The 21,382-nt window shown below is 40.3% G+C and overlaps 1 protein-coding gene across 4 annotated transcripts in view; it reads left to right on the forward strand.

Moving 5' to 3' along the window:
- The first annotated feature begins 1,093 nt into the window (after positions 1 to 1,093).
- The window catches only part of GAREM1 (GRB2 associated regulator of MAPK1 subtype 1), a 214,285-nt gene continuing 193,996 nt past the window's right edge, over positions 1,094 to 21,382 (forward strand). For 2 of the 4 annotated variants that reach the window (XM_032152567.2, XM_032152568.2), the window contains exon 1: positions 1,094 to 1,672. In XM_032152567.2, the coding sequence (XP_032008458.1) occupies positions 1,552 to 1,672 (121 nt within the window). In that variant the 5' untranslated portion in view covers positions 1,094 to 1,551. The remainder of the gene's footprint in view (positions 1,673 to 21,382) is intronic. The other 2 variants (XM_058438516.1, XM_058438517.1) reach the window with 1 other exon arrangement.

Below are 21,382 nucleotides of genomic sequence, written 5' to 3' on the forward strand. Positions count from 1 at the left end.
AAAGAAAGAAAGAGAGAGAGAGAAAGAAAGAAAGGAAGAAAGAAAGAAAAGAAAGGAAGGAGATTAGCTTACAAGGCAGGACATGCCACCTTTATATTCTGAGCTCTGTCCACAGTGAGCAGGCCATGTCAAACATTGCGAGAGACAGAGAATGATTGATCATGCAAAGCAAACTGTAGGTTTGAATCCCAGCACGGCCATCTACGAGTTATGAAATCTTGCCAAACTACCTAATGTCTTGGTACATATACCTAGAAAACGAGAATGATCCCAACCTTTAAGATGAGAAGAGAACTGAACGGGAAAAGCGGGTGAGAACAGTTGACCCCAGCAGCCTCCCAGTAACCTAGTTTTCCATTCCCATCTCCGTGTCTACGGTGTTTGGTGGCCTCATCATCTCCCGTCGCCTCCAGCAGCTCGTTCACTCAGTTTAGGTCCTAGACCGAATGACCACCTTCCTGTATGCGGCTACTGATCACCCACTACCTTTCTGCTTTTCGGTGCTTTGCCCTTTTTATCTTGTCTAGCAGCCAAAGCTGAGACTGGTGGGAGTCATTTCCAGCTCCGATGGTAGAGGAGTAGGGTTGGGGGGAAAAGCCAAGGCGCGCTCCACGCCTGCCGCCCGCAGCCCCGTTGGGCTGTGGTACTCTTCTGACCAAAGTCTGGGTCACCGGGAAGCAAGAGGGAGCGCCACTAAAGGTCTCTTTTGTGCCCTGTATTTAGCCATTGCATTGCCAGGATGGGAGTGGAGGCGGACGGTGCCCGACACCACGACTCAGGGAGCGATCCCTGAGCTCGCTCGGCAGTTTCCGGGCTCCGGGGACGGGCCTGGGCGGGGAAGGAGTCGGGGCGCGCAGCGGCACCCGGCGAGACTGCAGGGCGCCCGAGCGGTCGGACGGGGGAGCGAGAGCTAAAGCTTGCGGAGCGCGCCGAGCCGCGGGCGCTGGCGGCCCCGGCCGGGGAGCTGACGCGAGCCCGCCGGGCCGCGGGAGCTGCGGGAGGCGGAGGCCGAGCTGGGGGCGGAGCGGGCGGCGCCTGGGAGGCGGAGGCGGTGTCTCCCAGAGCTGCGCAGGCGTTGCTCGCACCTTGTTGATTAGTCAGTGCTGGGAGCGCTGCTATGGCGTTTCTCAGACCCGCGGCTCCTCCTCACACGCTCGAGGCGGAGGGAAGGAGGGGTAAGAGGAGGAGGAGGCGAGCGGGCGGCCGCCGCAGCTGCAGACCCAGGGCCAGAAGAGGAGGCGGAGCGGGAGCCGCCGCAGCCACCCGGGCCGCCGCCGCCGCCGCCCGCAGCCGCGGGGCTGCTCTGAGTCTTCTCCGGGCGTGAGGGCACGCGGGGCGCCCCAGCCATGCCCCGCAGCGGCAGCTGAGCCGGGCGCCGGCCCCCTCCCTCCGGGCCGCCCCAGTCGCCGCGCCCCCCGGCTGCCCGCGGCCGGAGCTGCCCGGCGCCTCCCGCGCGCCCCAGACCGCGAGCGCGAGCAGCGGCGGCCGCCGAGGCGCGGGTGGTGCCGGCGGCGGCGGCGGGGGAGCGCGGGACAGGAGGCGGCGGGGAAGATGGATCCGGCGCCCTCGCTGGGCTGCAGCCTCAAGGATGTGAAGTGGAGCTCGGTGGCCGTACCGCTCGACCTCCTGGTCAGCACTTACCGGCTGCCCCAGATCGCGCGGCTGGACAACGGTGAGTCCCAGCTGGGGCGCGGGGCAGACGGGCGAGGACAGCCGTCTCCACGCGGGTGTGCGCGCGTGTGCTGGAGAGGGTGGGACCCGGGGGGAGTGGGCTGCCCGTCCCCGAGCGCCAGAGTTGGCCCGAGCGGCTGCCGCAGCCCTGGCGCGTTGCTCTCAACTCCCCCCAGCAGCAGACAGGGAGGTGGAAATCAGAGTCCTTGCAGTATAATTAAAAAGGACGCCCTAAAAAAAAAGTCAACATAGGGAGACCTCTGCAGATCGTAATCTTGGACGCCAGCGATCCCTCCCCACCCGCCTGCAAGAATTACTCAACCAGGGAAACCCTGAAGAGTTATCTTAGGCAACTTTCTTGAGAATATCATTGTGCTCTGGGTGGCATCTTAATGTGGGTGCTCTCCTCCCTATCTCCCCCATCCCCCGCCAAACAGATTTAAGAGGAAAAGCTCCTGGGTGACCATTGAAAAGGATCACATTTCTCAGAGACCTTGTATTACAGCTTGTCTGTTTTGTTTAACCCAACTGAAAGTAATTTAGGGCTGTGTGTAGAAAATGTTTTTTAGCAGAAGTGATGGTATGCTTAAGGTTAATTATTAGGTTAGCGCATTTCCAGTCTGGAAAAAAAAAATAAGTCACCAAAACGTATTGATTCGGAACCTGAGCTCAGAACTAAGAAGGGTGTATTTCCTGAAACTGACCACCAGAAACCCACCCAACTCCTTCCCCCAACTGTTTATTCTGCGGTATAACAGCTGCAAACACAGAGTTGCGCATACTGTCAAGCAAGTAGACACCTTTCAGTTTGAGTGATGACATGTAAGGTGGCAATTTAGGTGTGTTTGGTCTTCTCTTGTTTTCATCATAACTTCAATGGGCTTTGGCGTCATGCGATTTTAGACTGTTTGCAGAAAGAAGCCTGCCCTGCTGTGGGGCAGCTGTGGGGCAGCTGTGGAAGTACCCGGGCCCAGGCTGGTAGGCAGGCAGGCAGAGCTGTGACTACACAGGCCAGGTCAGAAGAACACTAAGCAGAAAGATGTCATTTCGAGTCACAGGCACTAGGGTTACTCCTTGTTTCCTGGGGTAAAAGAGTGGGTAACGTGAGATGTATACATATACAAAGGAGTTTTTATTGTTTCTTATCTGTGGGGTTTGATTAGACATTTGTATATCTGATGTGAAAAATAAATGCAGGAAAGTTCGTGAAAGCTGGAAAACAATCTTGGCTTGCTTGCTATCCTCATTTGATTGTTGGTAGTAGTAGGGTGCATTGGGAATAAGCTGGAAGTTTTAAAACTAGTAATGAAGTGCAGATCACAGTAGCTGTTGCAGTGGCGGGGTGGGGGCGGGGGCGACGCACAGGTGGTGTGTTGAGGCGTTTCTGCTTAGAGTGGGGGTGGGAAAATGTTGTGTGCTTTAAATAGCATCTGCAGACCTGAATTGGTGTGTGTATTTGTATTCACAGCGTTTCATTTCCTGTTCCAAAATTGTGTATATTGGAAGATTGTGAGTCCTTACCTCTTCCTACCTTCTCTCGTCTCTGCACACTGCCACATTTGCTAGCTAGGCAGAGAGCATTGCTGCATGTGGTGTAAAAGCCACTCAAAAGCTTCATTAAACTGAAAGTTTAAAGGGGTGGAATATCTCACTTTCAGACATGACTTTCAGTTTTATTTCCCACTTTTCTATCCCTGCCATTCATAAAAAGGATCTGAATCAGCAGTGTACTCATCCCACACTTCTTTCTAAAATGAGGACGTGGGTAGCAAGTCTTAACACTGTGTCCTTTCAAGCTGTGGAATGGATTTTGATCACTACATGTAATTCCAATTCTTCATTGTAAATTTCTTTTATTTCCTTATTGCCTCTTGAGAATCATATTGGCACATACAAATTGGGAATCATTGCCAGATACTGCTTTATACCTTGCTTCTTTCACTTAACAATCCCATCTCATTTAAATATTTTTGTTAACATGATTTTTAATAGCTGCCAAAGAGTCCATGGGCTAAGCTATACCAAGTAATTTCATCCCTTGTTGTGGACATTATTAAGCTATATTATTTTGTGCTATTAAAAATTGTGATGTAATGAATACTCTTGTACATACATCTAGGAGTTTTTTGGTTAGAATATATTTCTACTTTGCTGAACAAACATGTCAGTCCTATTAAAATCCTTGATACACATTGTCAAATTGCTTTAGAGACTAAAGGAAATCCTCATTTACACCAGCGTGAGCATTGTGATAGTATCAGTCTGCCCACATCCTGAAAATATTAAGTATTTACAAAAAAATTCTCTGCTAATTTGATTGGGGAAAGTGTTGTTTTAGCAGTTTAATTTGGGTAGACTTTAAAAGAGTCAATCATAGATTCTGTGCATTTCACACAGTTTAGGACAGGTTGAGGACATGCTGGCATATTTGTAAATGTTATAGGTGAAATCTTAAGTTTTGTGTTGTCCTCATCCTGTGTTTGCCTTTTCCCCAGTTTTAGTACTGCAAGTACATTTTACATCTGCACACGCCCACCCGATACTTAGACATGAAAGGTAGTCATTTTCCAACTCACTTGTTTTTAAAGAGACTAGAACAAAATTGAAAAACATGCCACTGGTTGATATTATGCCAAGAGGAAATGATTGGCTAATTTTAAATAATTTTTAAAGAACATTAAAAAATCTAATTTCACAACTATTGATTATCAAAAGCCTACTATAGGCTGGTACATTTCTAGATGCATAATATGTATTGTCTCAAATCCTCAGCAACACAATTTTTAAGAATTTCAGGAACCTAAGATTCAGAGAAATTGACTTGCCTGAAGATTCGTACCTAGTAAATGGTGGAGTGGAATTTCCAGCGGACCTTCTGACTCTGAAGACTGACCTCTTATCTCAAACTGGGCTACCTGCTGGTACTAAAGGAGAGAACGGTTGAAGTTGTTCCGACATCTGCTCTAAATAGGTTCACTGTCTCTCTGAGAGCTTGAGGACTGGAAAGTCAATATTTCAAAAACAGTGTAGACACCACATTAAGTGCTGGCCTCATCCATCATACATATGACTTTCTGCTTCCCAAAGGAGTGGCTGAAAAGAGGCAAGAGGCAGTGGGGAAGAAGAGGTTACAGAACAGGAGAAAAAGAGAAAACATTGGGGTTTGAGGGCCTAGGAATGTAGATGTGTCTGTTGAGATGACTGTTCAGGACATTTGGCATCCTTAGAATATTCACTACACAATATGTAAAGAACTCTCCAATTCTTTGCATTATACATGCCACTCCTGAAGTGCCAGGTAGATAGATGTGTTCAATATTACATCCTTGATGGTGAAATTTGCCTTTGTATGATAAGATAAATACAAAATAATTGAGCCTTTATAAATGTTGCCCCATAAGTTTTTCTGGAGAACCCAAAGAAAGTTACTCTAGCAATTCTCCTTGGGAGATTTGATGAGATGTATCTCATCAGCTGAGGTCTAAGCCCAGTCAGCAGTGCAATTAAGATCAGATATTTAAACTGATTGATGATCAGTCTTATAAACTGTTGTCTGTAGAACTGGGTTCAGCAAATGTGCTTGGGACCAAGGAGAGGATGGAGAAAATACTAATCCTCACTCCACCCCCAACCATCCTCACTCAAAACTGGATGGGTGGGAAATTGTTCATTTTCTCTCTCCTCCTCATTTCATCTTGGATAGACCCTGAAGGCTTGTGTTAGAGTAGCATTCTTACAACCTTTTTGCTTCTATACCTCCTAAAAGATTTGGTGAAACTCTGTCCCTAAGCTCATTTTTCAGTTAAATGCTAAAACTTTTCATCCTAAGTTTAAATGCTTGCAGGGGATGTAATTTCTCAGCATATTGTAACTATTAATATTTTAAAGTATTATATCATTCTAAAAACCCTAGTAAAATATATATTTGATTTCTAATATCATTTGTTTAAAAATTCATGAGATTCAAGAATCAATCTTTTGAAAGTTAAATATTTTACACCTTTTCTTTATCTCTTTAAATTCTTACTCCGTTTCTCTTCCACTGTATAGAATTCTATCTCAGTGTAATATATTTTTATGCTTGAAAGTGTTCAATTGATCACCCTGCCATACTCTCTGTAACCAAAAAAAAAGTATATAGATTGAAATCCAGTATTTCATATTTATTTTGATCATAAGACTTTCAATATTTAATGATTTCTGGTTGTTTTTTAAAACAAAGAATTGGAAATTACCTGACTTAACAGAAATAGTTGTTACCTAAATACTGGAGACTTTCACCCTGCGACATGAGTCAATATTTTTGTTCCTTTGTTTGTTTCTCTATCCAAGGTCTTTTCACCCTCAGGCAATGCATCTTAGAAAGATGTAGAGAAGGTAATACAAGTGCATTACTTTTGTAAAGTGAGTGAAGAACCATTGTGAAGGGGAGACGGTGAACGACAGCTTCCTTCCATCACAGTGAAGGTCCTCACAGGATGGATGTCCAACGCAATCGTGGACCCAAGCCCATTAATTTTTAAACAAGAGTACGTTTGGAAATTTCGAATGTAGAAACTGATTCCTTTACAGTTGTGATGATGAAACCCTTGGGAAGTGTTAGCTTTGCCTCAAACATGTACCCCAGTTTAAAGAATCCTGGTCTAGCACAATAAAAGATGTGTTAATGGCTCTGTTTGCTGAAAGGAAAAGGAAGACCAAGGCTGCATGGAAAGGCAGGGAGAAAGAAGAAAAGGAGTAGGAGACTGCTAAGTAGGTAGAAAGGAACAGTGACCGTCTCTCCTTTCTGGCTGTGCATAGGAATCAGATCAGATTCTAAGTCCCGGATGTGTTGAGACTGTGGGAACTTTGGTCCTTACTTTGTGCTCAGAGGCTTCTGCAGCTTTATCATTTACTGGCCTCTAGGAGCAAAAGCATGGACACTTAGGCCCCAGGGAGGCTCCAAGTGGCTGTTCGTAAATGTCAAAGGTCTTTCTCGGATCCATGTTTTATCACTGAAATTGAGGTAAGTTCTCAAAGTCTACTTTGTAATTGATGTCTTTTTCTTTTTCTTTTCTTTTCTTTTTCCCAAAGTAACTTAGTTTTGCTCTTGGAAGATGTTCTGTGTTTATCTTGTGGCTTCATTTCTCCTGGCATTCTGTATTTTAAGAGAGTACACATGGCCAGGGTGGGGGGAATGATAGTTTAAAGAATACTGGATTTGGAGCCAAGAGACCTTCGTTCTGTTAGAGGTACTGCCATTTCATAGTCATGTGATCTTGGTCAGGTCTTGTAATCCCTTTGATTTGTAGTTTTCCCGTGTAGAAAAACTAGACATTATACTTGCCTATATTCTTCATTCAGTAAGTTGTTTATTCAGTCAACTAACACTCACTAAGCCCCTACTATGTGACAAGCCCTGTTACAGGTGTTGGGACTATAGCACTGAACAAATCAGACAAAAATCTATGTCTTTGTGGTGCTTACATTCTTGTGTATCTACTTATAGGAATTAAATGCAATAATATATGTCAAATACATGTGTGAGATGGCTGTAGTAGAGATACGGATCAGTTGAGGGAGGCTTTGGAGTATAGCATATCATTTAGGTAGCAGCAGGTTTTATTGTCTTTGTACAGAAGAAGAAGCTGAGAGAAATGCTCTGGGTGACTTGAGTGTGTTTCCTTTTGAGTATTCCAGGTTATTGATCTAGTAATCCACAGGTTATATAAAGGTGGTGAAAGGTCTTTATCAGACAGAAAGTGTTATAAACTGACTAATCTAACCAAGATTGGGCTTCGGAGGGACTGGAGGAGTTTGGAAAGGAACTTTTCTTTTTTAAAAAAAAGAGATAGGTTCTCGTTATGTTGCTGAGGTTGCCCTCAAACTCCTGGGCTCAGATGATCCTCTGGCCTCAGCCTCTCAGGTACCTGGGACTGTGTAGGCCTGAGCCACCACATCTGGCCAGGAACTTTTAATTTAATCCAGACTCACAGGTGAGTTTTACCAAATGGTACCAAAACAATGAGCTTAGACACTTGCATCTTTTTTTTTTTCTTTTTGTGTCGCCCAGGCTGGAGTGCAGTGGCTCAATCTTGGCCCACTGTAACTTCTGTTTCCTGGGTACAAGCAGTTCTCCTGCCTCAGCCTCCCGAGTAGCTGGGCTTACAGGCATGCACCACTACGCCCAACTAATTTTTGTATTTTTAGTGGAGATGGGGTTTCACCATATTGGCCAGGTTGGTCTTGAACTCCTGACCTCAAATGATCTGCCCACCTTGGCCTCCCAAAGTGCTGGGATTACAGGCATGAGCCACCACGCCAGCCTTTTTTTTTTTTTTTTTTACCACGTACTCATCATTATTTTCACTGATAGATGATCATTTTTTTTGTACCTACAGTTGTGTAATGGTTAGCAGGAAAGAGGTGCCTAGTATAATGTTATACACAAAGTGAGTGATTTAGGCCAGGCACGGTGGCTCACGCCTGTAATCCCAGCACTTTGGGAGGCCAAGGTGGGCAGATCACGAGGTCAGGAGATTGAGACCGTCCTGGCTAACACGGTGAAATCCTGTCTCTACTAAAACTACAAAAAATTGGCTGGGTGTGGTGGCACGTGCTTGTAACCCCAGCTACCCGGGAGGCTGAGGCAGAAGAATCGCTTGAACCCGGGAGGTGGAGGTTGCAGTGAGCTGAGATCAGATCACTGCACCCTGGCTTGGGCGACAGAGCAAGACTCTGTCTCAAAAAAAAAAAAAAAAAACAGCAAAGTGAGTGATTTAAAAAAGTCTCTTTAATATTCATTGATATATGGTATACTTTCACTTTCTTCCAGTTTTGACCTATTCTGACTATTGCCTGTGCCTAAAAATGATGAGAAAAGAATAGGAGAGGACATTGTAGCAGGCAGTGGGCAGTGATAAACCTATACCCACAGGACAAGATTTGCAGATAGCTCTTCCAGTGTCTTTTCAAGTAAGATGGCTGTTTCGAAAGTCTTTTTATTTTTTTCCAGAGAACAGTACTGTAATATCTATTTAGAAAGGAAAGCAAGTATCTTGAATGTAAGGTGACTATTTACATATTCTAGTAAAAAAGTATAACTTTTTAATTTGTAATTGACATAATCATTATATTAATACATATTTATGGAGTACAATGTGGCGTTTCAATATATGTGCACATTATGTAATGATCAAATCAGGCTAATTAGCATATCCATCATCTCAAATATTTATCTTTTTTTTTGTGGTGGGAACGTATAAAATCCTCTCTTCCACCTATTTTGAGATATACAATACCCTGTTGTTGACTGTAGTCACCCCACTGTGCAGTAGGATACTTATTCTTCCTTTTATTTAATTGTAACATTGTACCCAATGGCCACCCTCTCCCAATTGCCCCGCTTTTCTCTGCCCTCCCCAGTCTCTGGTAGCCATTGTTACATTCACTACATGCTGATTTCATGTCCTTTTTATATATACCCCATAGTGGGATTGCTGGACCCCTATCTGTCATCTATTACTGAACCCCTATCTAATGCCATATATGAAAATCAACTCAAAATGGATTAAAGACTTAAATGTGAGACCAGAAACTATGAAACTACTCATGGAAGAAAACATAGTAGAAACACTTTATGACATTGGACTAGGCGAGGATTTTTTGGATAACACCTAAATACATAGGCGACAAAAGCAAAAATAGACAAATGGGATTACATCATACTAAAAAGCTTCTGCATGACAAAGGAAACAATCAACAGAGCAAAAAGGCAACTTGCAGAATAGGAGAAAATATTTGCAAACTATGTATCTGACAAGGTGTTAATATCCAGAGTACAGGGAACTCAGCTCCATAGCAAAAAGACAAAGAATCCTATTTAAAATGGGCAAAAGACCTTAATAGGCATTTCTCAAAAGAAGACATACAAATGGCATATAGGTATTTGAAAAAAATGGTCAACATCCGTCATAAATCAGGAATGGCAAATCAAAATCTCAGTGAGATCTCATGTTACTCTAGATAGAATTGCAAAAAGACAAGATATCAAAAAGACAAAAGTGTTGGCAAGGATGTGGAGAAAAGGGAACCTTTACATACTGTTGGTGGGAATGTAAGAGTGTAAATTTCAATTAATAAAGCCATTATGGAAAACAGTATGGAGGTTCCTCCAAAAATTCAAAATAGAATTACCTTGTGATTCAGCAGTCCCACTACTAGGTATATATCCAAAGGAAATAAGTCTTAACTGAAATGAGTATCCACATTGTCTGTAAAAATCTTAAGACATTCAGTTCATTTCTAAAAGGAAAACTGGTTTGACTGTTGTGATCAACTGCATTATAGTTTAAAGAGGGAGTATTTTAGTCTCTTTCACTCATTGGCTGCCTTACTGAAATAGCAAGTTCTCGTAGACCAGCTTGTAAACTCGTTTATTTTTGTTTGAGATTCCTGAGGTATCTGTCTTTTCACTTAGTGAGCTGCCGGTTCTAGGAAGACTCATAAACTCCCCACTCATCTTCAGCAGGACTGTCAATCTTAACAACACCAGCTATGATATGCCATGGGAAAAGTAACTTTTATTTCTGGCTTATGTATTGTTTTTGTAAAATATAAAATACCTGCTAACATATTATTTATTTATTTATTTATTTAATTTTTTTGAGACAGAGTCTTGCTCTGTCCCTTAGACTGGAGTGCAGTGGTGCGATCATGGCTCACTGCAGCCTTGAACTCCCAGGCTCAAGTGATCCTCCCACCTCAGCTTCCCGAGTAACTGGGACTACAGGCACTTGCCACCACACCTGGCTAATTTTTGTATTTCTTATGGAAATGGGGTTTTGCCATGTTGCCCAGACTGGTCTTGAACTCCTGAGATAGAGCCATCTGCCTGCTTTGGCCTCCCAAAGTGCTGGAATTACAGGTATGAGCCATCACCCCTGGCAGGATGAATTCTTTTAGACCTTTCCACATGAAAAGCCTCCCCTACCGCCCTGCTGTACCCCTACTCCCAGTTTCATAAGAACTGCTTACTTGAATTTCAGGTTAGAGGTATCTAAAATTATTTTTACCATTTCTCAGCTCTTAGCACAATGCCTGGCACGTAGAAAGCACCCAATAAGCATTTAATAAATGAATAAGCAAATCTCAGTATTAAAAATTATAAGGTCCAAGAGATCTATATTACTACAGCAGTGTATGAGCTCTGCAAGTCTGAAATAGAATGTCACTTTTTTTTCATTTGAGGCAGACATTATATTTTTAAATATATAAATAGGTACTAAGATGGCAGGTCTTAATATTAGCAGAAGGAAAAAGAGAGACTATCATGATTTATAAAATAATGATTCTTAGGGTCATTAGTTATCCATATTCTAAATAAAGTATTTCTGGAAAGTATAACTCATTTTTCGATTTTTCACTTTTTTGCTAGTTCTTTTCATTCTGAAGTTAAGATGTCTCCTTTACATATTATGTGTTTCCATGTCACTGGATTTTTAATCTTTGGTATTATCATGCTCTTCATATGACTCCTGAGTATATGGACTAGAATGCCATAAATCTTAGAAACTAGTCAACTCTTAACAAAGACCTGATGGCATAGTCAGCTAACCATTTATCCATCCTCTCATCTCTGGGCACCACAGATTTTACTTCTAAGCAAACAAGCCACTTGGTTCAAATAATGTTACAAAACTACAACTGCTAATTTGGTACAGTTGTCATCTTCCTAGAATAGCCCCAAGTTTGACTTCAAACAGTAGTGTCTGAATCCCAGACAATGAGTTTCCTTTTATGCCATACGGGAGCATTACGTGGTGGTAAAAGAAGAAAAAAAACTGTTCCCAAGCTCCTTTCCAGTTCTGTGGATGAATTGCTTTACAATTACAGGACAAGTTATTTTAATTGATTCTGCTAATTGTTAACCTAGTTTGAAGTATTTGAATACCACATGGGCTTTGATGACCTTATGGTTGTTTAATAAATACCAAGTTATTGAATTTAAAATGCAGTATGAATTCTTTATAGTTATGAAGACACTTTAGTTAATATTTAACATATATAGTAAATTGTTATGATTAAGCTTGGTTATATAGTGTTGAGAGGAATGTAACTCTCCATGAGCAATGCTTATGTAAGTGTCCCTGGGAAGATTTAAAATGAGTTGTGTTCTGTTGTTGTTTTTTCTCCAATTAGTAGAGAAAAATTTCCTTGGTCAGAGTTTTTTTTTGTTTGTGTGTTTTTTAAATAAGATGACAGTTTTCTCAATTATCAGACTTTAGGATGTTAGAAATGAAAATTTGCCTTCCTAGCAGGCAACTAGAGTTTAAATATCTAAAAGTACCAGAAAAAGGGTAAATGTTTATTTTTGAAATTTTAAAACATATCTGTTACTGTTAGGTAATTAGAAAGCACTCGTTATAACTGAGTCTGTCATCCATTAAAGAAAAGGTTAATGAAATACCTGAGAAGGCCCACTTGAATAACCCCAGGACAGCTGTCTGTGCAGATGCTATATTCCATGATTGATTCTCATTTTGGATTGCTGCTGTCTTCTTTTAGCAGCAATGGGCAAGTAAGGGTTGGTTTGAATAAAAAAACTAACATTGTCATTTCTGGTCCCCAGTAGTTTATGCTCCTAGATCTTCATTTTTAGCCTGTTTCAGGTTTTTAAAATAATGCAAGATTCATTTTTTACCTTTGACCACTGACCCACAAAATCAATCAAGCACTAGATCCAAGTTAAAAACTATTTAATGGTTGTTTCAAGAGAGAGACAGAGCGTGAGAGAGAGCATGCACTTCAGGAGGTTCAGGTTACTTATTTAAAAATAAATAACAAGTAACAGAAAGCTTTATTAAGAGATTCTACTCTTATTTTTTGTGTTTATTTTGGTCCTGTCTTTGGCCAGTTAAGAGGAAGTCAGCCACTAAGAGAAGATAGGATCAGAGGGAATCTTCACAGCCTCATCATGGCCAGGGACCTCAGTTAAGGTTAATTTCAGTTGTGTAAGGTAAATTAAAAAAAATAGTGGCTTATACAACACGGAGAGTTTATTTTGTTTTGTTTTCATATGGAAGTAGTCTGAAGATATGTAGTCCAGGACTGATAGGGCAGTTCCACAGAATGAAGGATCTAGACTCTTTCTTTCTGCTCTGTTGTCTTCTGCAAGTAGTTTTCACTCTCAAAACTTCATGGTCCTAGATGGTTGCTGGAGCTCTAGCTGTCATGTCTACATCCCATACAACAAGAAGGGCAAAAGGCTGTGTCTTAGCACTTGTCCTGCACAGCAGTTCACTTATATCTCGATTGGTCAGCACTTCAACACTCCTATATGGGAGTATAGGAAGGCAGGAACTGAAGTCTTTTAACTGGGCATAATGCCCAGGGGTTCCTACTGCAGGAAAAGGGGGCATCGGATATTGGGATCCACTTAGCAGCGTCTGCCACCTAGATTGTTGCTGTGATGCTTTCTTCACTTTTTTTTTTCCTACTGACAAACTTATTAAAATAGCCATACATTGGGCCCTAACTCCTTGACCTCTCCAGAGTAGCTGGGATTACAGGCGCGAGCCACCATGCCTAGCTTGTTTTTGTATTTTTAGTAGAGATGGGGTTTCATCGTGTTGACCAGGCTGGTCTCAAACTCCTGACCTCAAGTGATCCTCCCGCCTCAGCCTCCCAAAGTGTTGGGATTATAGACGTGAGTCACCATGCCCAGCCACTTATTTTTCTAATAAAGACAGGGTCTAGCTGTGTTGCCCAGACTGGTCTTGAATTCCTAAGCTCAAGGGATCTTCCACCTTGGCCTCCCACGATGCTGGGATTACAGGCGCTAGCCATCACACCCAACCTTCTGATTTGATACACACGATGATAGTGGCCCATTTTTTTAAAAAATAGAGATGGGGTCTTGCTGTGCTACCCAGGCTGGAGTGCAGTAGCCATTCATAGGTGCAGTTATGGCACACTACAGTCTCAAACTCCGGACTCATGCTGTCCTCCTGCTTCAAACTTTCAAGTAGCTGGGATAACAGGCACACCACTGCCCAGCCTAGTTGTCCAGTTTTTTTAGAGGTGCTTTTTTTTCCTGCTGTATTCCTTTTGTCAGAGAGGCTTTGTGGTTGTGTTTAAAAAATAATATTTACTCTTCCCCCACAAAATATCACCATTATAGAGAGCTTGGAAAATATAGACAAGGAAAGACAAAAATGAACATCAGCTTTAATTCCAGATATTGTATAACTTGTTATATAACCATTACCAACATTTTGCTATTATGCAGGCATGGGATGTAAATCAAAAATACATTTATAAATGGGACCAAATTGTATATAAATCTGCTTGTTAAAATTTACATTAGATCTTGAGCCTTTTCCTTCATTGTTAATATCTTTGGAAATAGACCTTTTGTGACTGAATGGAATTCTGTTATTACCGATCAACTATTATTTATTTGACTGTTGTGAGACACTAGTTGTTTTGAGTGTCCTGTTTTTGAGACTTTTTACTTAAATGTGTCAGTTTTACATCATTTTATTATTTTAGGTTCCTGGAAGTGGGATGGTTGTTCAAAATTCGTTATTTTTAGAATGTTGGTATGTATTGCTAAATTGCATCCACGAAAGATTCTACCTTCAGCAGTGGATGAGTAAGCCCATGACTTTGTATATCATTGAATATCATAGTTCTTTTTTTTTTTTTGCCTTGCTAGTTTAGGTAATTAAAACATTGTATTTCTTTGCTTAATAGTAGAATAGCTTCAATAATATCATATTTTGTTTGTGAATTTCCTGAGCCCTTTGTTCAATTTTTTGGTAGAGTTTTTTTTCAAATCTCCTGTAATAAAATATCCTCCTGTATGTTTCTCTTAGTTTTCTATGGGATGTTTTTAAATAATCTTCCGGTTTCATGTGGGTTAATTACTTTTTAACTTATTTGTTGTCTTCAGCAATCAGTGTTCATAAGTATTAATAGATATTACCTCTGGTTTTGAAATTGAATAATTGTGATTCATTTACTTTTCTTAACCAACCTGGATATTGGATTTAAATATATGTTCACTGTTGTATTGTAACTGTCCTCTGAAAGAATTCCCTTGCATTGTATGAAATCAAATAGTCTCATGAAAATCTTGGTAAAACCGTGTTATGTGTTCACAAATATAGTTATATTTGTGTTCCATTCATGGAGAGTTCCCCAAAGATACTTCATTGTTGATAAATTCCTGTGCGTTGCATGAAACGAAGCTGACAAACAATTTGTCACTTTTTGGCTTTAAATACTAATAAGTAAATGGACACGTTTGTAAAAGTATTTAATTATTTTTACATGTAATACATAAACTGAAGTGCCACATTTGGGGTAATTAGATAAGAGACGACAACAACTTCAGAGTCTGTTGAAGTTTAGAATCTATGTACAGACACTAGTGAATAAATAATAGAAATTCACAGATCACTTCCAGACATGGGGAGAAGCACATGTGATAGTTTGAATGTCATTTCATTTTTTCTATTGAATATCTGTGTAAATATTGACTTCACTGTAATGACTAAGAAGAGAAATTAAAAGTCCAGTTTAATTCTCTCTGGACGTAGATCCGGGGGTTGATGGGTAATAAAGTACATATCACCAACAGGGCACATGTATACATATGTAACAAACCTGCACGTTGTGCACATGTACCCTAGAACTTAAAAGTGTAATAAAAAAATAAAAAATAAAGTACATATCACTCTGCCAATTTAGCACCTGAGGACTCTATAAATAGTTGTATTTATCAGTGTTGAGGTGGCAGTTGCTAAAAGTGAAATAACAAGATAGCTTTAAGAGAATCTTTTGGTGCCACACCAAAGAAGCTTCAAATTAACTTTATAGTAGATCAGGTAGACTGTGAATTTTACTCACCCCTCCCCCATCTTCTGTTTCTTTTTTTTCCCCCTTGACTCAATTGGGAAGATACTTACCTGAGTAGATTGTGTACAGCTGAATAATGTGTGTTATCAGAGGAGTTTCTTGCTAAGCAGAGGCCATGGAGTTGGGAGGGAGGAAATGTATGAACTAAGTATAAACACTATTTGTAGTCTTCATTCCCCTCTGATTATAAACATATATATTATGAAGAATTTGAATACCGAAAACTATTTAAAAACTTAGGTATTCTGAAGTCTTGATATAACCACCAACATTTTGATTCATTCTCTGTTCTTTCTCTACACACACACACACACACACACACACACACACACTCTCTCTCTCTCTCTCTCTCTCTCTCCCCCCACACACAATCTCTCTCACCCACCCCCCACACACAATTTTACATAATAGTGGCATTTTAGCTACTTTTTAACAAACTTTCTTCCTTCATGACAGACCCCATTCCTCCAAACCTGCCTACCTACGTAATCCAAATGTAATCCACTCTAACAGTCCAGTGCATGTTCTTCATATCTTCTTCATACTCATAGAATCCCACATCACTATTACATATACATACAGAGACATGCAGAATTTCTGTCATTGTTCCATAAAAATGGGATTATATGACAAGTACTTTTTGGCCTCTTGCTTATATCACTTATGGGAATCTTTCTAAATCATCTGGTATAATTGAAATTCATAACAACTGCATAATATTCCATGATGTGAAAATACTCATTCTTTTATTGACAGGAGTTCAATTTGTTTCCTTTTATTGGTCTCTGTGAATTATACTTCGCTAAACCTTCCTGTACATGTCATTAATTTGTTCATTGTTTCTGTAGAATTCTGTGATTTCTAATAAGTTTCACTTCTCCAAAACATTTTTGATAACATTGTTTTCCTGATTCTTTTCATTTCCTATGCAATTACCAAAACTAAATAATTTTAGGAAAAAAATGTAGGGGAAAAATGGTTGCCTTGCATCCCAGTCAAACTCAGTTCACAGAAGTGGAGTTGATTTAATAGATGCTGCCAGAATGCTATCCAAAAAGTCCATAGAAATTCTCATTTCTATCATGGATGTGTGAGAATACCATTTCTCCAAATCTGTGTCAACCATAGTTATTATAATGTGTTAAAAAATATTCGCCAGTGTAATGGATATAAAGATCTTATTGCTGTGTTAATTTGCATTTCCCTGACTATTGGTGATTTTGGGGACTCTCTTTTTATATATATGTTCATCACTCGGACTTGCTCTTCTATGGATTAAAATCATACTTTCTGTTGGTTTTTCTGTTGTTGGCTTGTTTTTGTCAATTTCTAGATGCTATCTGTATATAATGGAAATATTTTTTACATTTTTCCGATCAATTGACCTAATCTACATTTTTCCATTTAAGAGTTTTAAATTTTCACATATACAGAGAAGTCTCTTATTCCTGTTTTCAATCCTAAGAAAGGTCCCCCTGACACCTAGATTGTACATGTAGTCTCTAAGATTTTGTAGGAAGATTAATTTTTTTTGTTTTTAGTCCATCTGGAATTAATTTTTACATATGATGTAAGATTTTTTTTTCTTCCAGGCTGTTGTGCCAGCCCATTTATTCAAAGACCTGTTTATTCCTGATATGAACTATCTTTGCCAAACTTATTTTGCTCTTTTAGTAGTATACAAAACACTTCAGCAACACCTTTCTTTCAGAGACTACCTTTGGCTGTGTTCCAAGAACACATAAAGTTAATGAAATCGGAAAACAATTATTTTATTCCTAAAGAAGTGAAGTTGTAGCTAGAACTGTTCCTGATCTTGACTTATCCTTCTTCTCCAATGGCTGTGAGAGGTCTGATATGTGTTTTTCTAAAGAAAATTTAAATGCATTTTGAAGCATTTCAAATGTGTACCCTGGTGAGTCTCTGAAGTGATAGTAACTTGTTAAATGCCTTCTAGAAGGATAGTCCAGATGCTTTGGCAGTAAGTTTTCTCCAGGGAAGAATTTGCTTTTAAAATGGTACTTTACAAAGCTGCTGTTCAAGTAAGTGTGCGTGTATGTGCGTGTGTGTGTTTCAGAATTTAAGAAGGATTTGCAAGTTGCACTCAGCTTGATTACTTAGTTGAAAGTGTATTTTTCCCCCATTTTTTGTAGGAGTGGCACCTTTCACATGCTGTTCTCAATGTATGTGTGTCTCTTTCTTTGAAATCCCATAATGACCTACATCTGTCCACTTAAAAATTCTTAAATTTCTCTTACATTTTGTTTACCTTTCCCCCATTTTTTCATGGCCTTATCTTCCTGATTCCTCTTAATCTTGTGTGCAAAGACCAGAATGAAATCTACATTTTAGAAAAAAACAATGTAGGGCAATGTGAATCTTACATCTTAATGTCAAAACCCAGACTGAATAAATATGGGAGAAACAAGTGTGAGAAGAGGACTCATAACGTAGATTAGTCCCTGAGACTTTGTCTACTACATAACCTTTGTGTAAGATTATAACAAAACCTCGATCCTGGATTCCATGCAGACTTTATTAGGTTGGAGTTGTGTGTGTTTAAAAGTTTTATTACTTCCCTTTTTATATTTGTCTTTCTAAGCTGTCCAAGAGCAGAGAGCAGGGATCCTGTCTTGTCTTTGCTCTGTTCATTTCACACAGTTCACATGATCTGGTGTGATGTTCCAACAGATGGATCAAAAATTTTGTCTGAATGACTCATCTACAGAGTTGTTGGGATACTCCAGCCTATCCCTAAAGTATTTACAAGCTTGCCCGACTAGTACACACACAGGTGCACACGCTCTGTTCCTTACAGTCTGACTTTTTAGCAGGTTCTGGGCAAGGAAAGAAGTGATGATTCCATCAGCTTCTTCCTGCTCAAGGAATTTAGAGTTCTTTCTCAGTCTCTGACTTTTCCAACTATCTCAAGCCTGGAAGAGACCCAGATTATGAGAATATGTCCTACTTTTAAGACTTAGTGAATTATATTTACATATATTAGCCCGATGGAAAGAGGTTGAAAAATACTCTGAGGCTTGTGAAGCCAATTCAGCATTAAAATTTTGCTGGGAAATCATTGATATTTGGCTATACTACTTAATCAGAAGCTGTTAATTTGTCTGGATGTATTGTAAGAATATATTTCAGAATGGAAATTAACATATTTCATTGATTCTAAGGTGTACATTTTCATATCTCTGAAATCAGCATGTGTCTTATAGTTAATGGCATGACATAGTTTTATCAGCAGTGTTCTGTCTTGGTGGTTGTCAAACAATAATTGTCTTGCAAGTGATGGCATTCTAAATTGTATGAATTGTGGTAGTGCCATGGAGTATATCTTTGGGTTCAGTAATTCAATGTGCAAAGCAAACATATGAAACAAGGAGTTTTTGTGAATGTCCCAATACAGGGTGGGAGATAATCTAAGCTGAAAATCAAGTAGTATTCCCTGAACCGTCCATCCCTAATGGAGAAAGTGTTAGCTTACTCATTTAACAGCAGGTAAGATGAGGTCACTATTATATACAACCATGGTGTAATTTTTTCTCATATTACATTTTCCAACTTTAAAGAATAACTTAATTTTCATACTCACCCCACCCCCCTATAGATTCTGACCTTTATGAAGGCAGAGATTGTGTCTTTCATGTTCATCATTGTGTCCCCAGCACCTAATATAGTTTCCAAACTGTGTTACCTTGGTAACATGTAGGTGTTCAGTAGAGCCTTGTTTAAGGATTCTTCTTTGTACAATATACAACACACATGCACACAGGCATGTGCACACACAGTGTAGTTGATTGAATGGGGGTCCTGCCAGCAGATTTGTCCACATCGAAATCCCTGGAACCTGTGAATGTTACTTTCTTTTGAGAAAAGATCTCTGCAAATGTAATTAACAGTCTTAACAGGAGTTCATTCTGGATTACCTGAGTGGGCTTTAAATCCAATGACAATGTACTTATTATGAGAGAAAGGCAGACAGAGATTTGAGACAGAAAAGGAGGCAGGGTAACGATGGTTGCAGAGATTGGGGTAATGCAGCCACAAACCAAGGCTTACCTGAGCCACCAAAAGCTAGGAGAGGCAGGGAACAGAATCTCTCCTAGGACCCTCAAAGGAAGTGTGGCTGTGCCTGCAGCTCGGTTTTGGACTTTCGGCCTCTAGAGCTGTGAGAGAATAAATTTTCTATTGTTTGATGCTGTTCAGTTTGTGGTAGTTTATTATAGCAGTGGATGGTTTGGCTGTGTCTCCGCCCAAATCTCATCTGAATTGTAGCTCCCCTGATTCCCACATGTTATGGGAGGGGCCCAGTGGGAGATAATTGAATCCTGGGTGCAGTTTCCCCCATACTGTTCTCGTGGTAGTGAATAAGTCTCACAAGATCTGATGGTTTTTTAAGAGATTTCCCCTTTTGCTTGGTTCTCATTCTCTCATTCTTCCTGCGGCCACATAAGATGTGCCTTTCACTTTCCACCATGATTGTGAGGCCTCCCCAGCCACATGGAACTGTGAGTCTATTAAACCTCTTTTTCATTATAAATTACCCAGTCTCGGGTACGTCTTTATCAGCAGCGTGAAAATGGACTAATTCAAGCAGTCACAGTAAACCTGTTAAAGACACGTACTCAAGCACACACCCACATGTAAACACACACACACACACACACACACACACACACACACATAAGTTTTGCTACCCTATAGTTAATAACATGCCAAGTTTCTTTAAAAAAAAGTAGAAGTTATAAGTGTAAAACCTCCTTCTCTGGATCCTCAAAGTAACAGTTTCCCCTAACATTCATCAATGGGCTGATGGGCAAGTGGGAGTATGGTATGTGGTTTCCACAATGCTATTCATTTAACAGCTGTGGAGCATGTGCCTGCTGCTATACAAGCACAGTAACAAGGGCTAGGCGCACAAAGATGAATACATGTGATACTCATCCTCAAGGAGTTCAGAGGCCCACTGAGTAGGTAGGTTCTTAGACAATTAAATACTGTCATGTGATAAGCAAGGAAATCCTTCAGCCCAGAGGCCAGTTAATGTTGCCGACAACTCTTGGGACAGGTTTTATAGAAAACATTAATTGATCACTGAACTAGTTGTTGAATGAGTAGAATTTTGTGAGGTTTTAAAGAGGATGGTGGCCTCTTTAAAGGATTTAAATCCTTAAATTTGCCTGCCCAACCTCCATAGGGGTCTCCACCTAAATTATTCACCTTTTAAACTTTTTATGTAGACATTGGTGATTACCCAAAATAGACTCTCCTCCCTTCAAGATTATGTATTAACAGGAAAATGAAAAAACTAACCTGGTTTACTGCATGTCACCATTCTCTCTGCAAAGGAAATTTTGAAGAATTAGAATAGTCGTAATGATAAGAAATAATAATTCTGGTCTTCACAGAAGATGAAATAATATTTATTAAAGCCACTGGTGGCCTGACAAAGGTTTGGAACGTCCTGAACAGAGGCATGTTAGGGGAGGGCAAGTTGGGAAACAGATTTTGAAGAGCCATAATATACTGACGTTTGACTTTTCTCCTCTGGCTAACTTGGTGGCTCTTAACTTCCCTTCCCCTTCCGGGACACAAATGACAGATGGTGTTACAACAGAATGGATTGCAACAGAATTCAATGGGGTCCTAAATTTGATGAACTCTATTATAAAAATGGGTAACAAACTACAATGATGTATGTTATAATAATATGTAAGCTCCTAATATCAGTAGAGTCTCAGGAAGGACTTGATGCAGAATCTTGGGCCATGTGCACGTCTTGGCTAGCTAATGATGACCT

This window comes from Hylobates moloch, unplaced genomic scaffold, assembly GCF_009828535.3.
Source record: "Hylobates moloch isolate HMO894 unplaced genomic scaffold, HMol_V3 SCAFFOLD_5, whole genome shotgun sequence".
In the NCBI taxonomy this organism is placed as follows: domain Eukaryota; kingdom Metazoa; phylum Chordata; class Mammalia; order Primates; family Hylobatidae; genus Hylobates; species Hylobates moloch.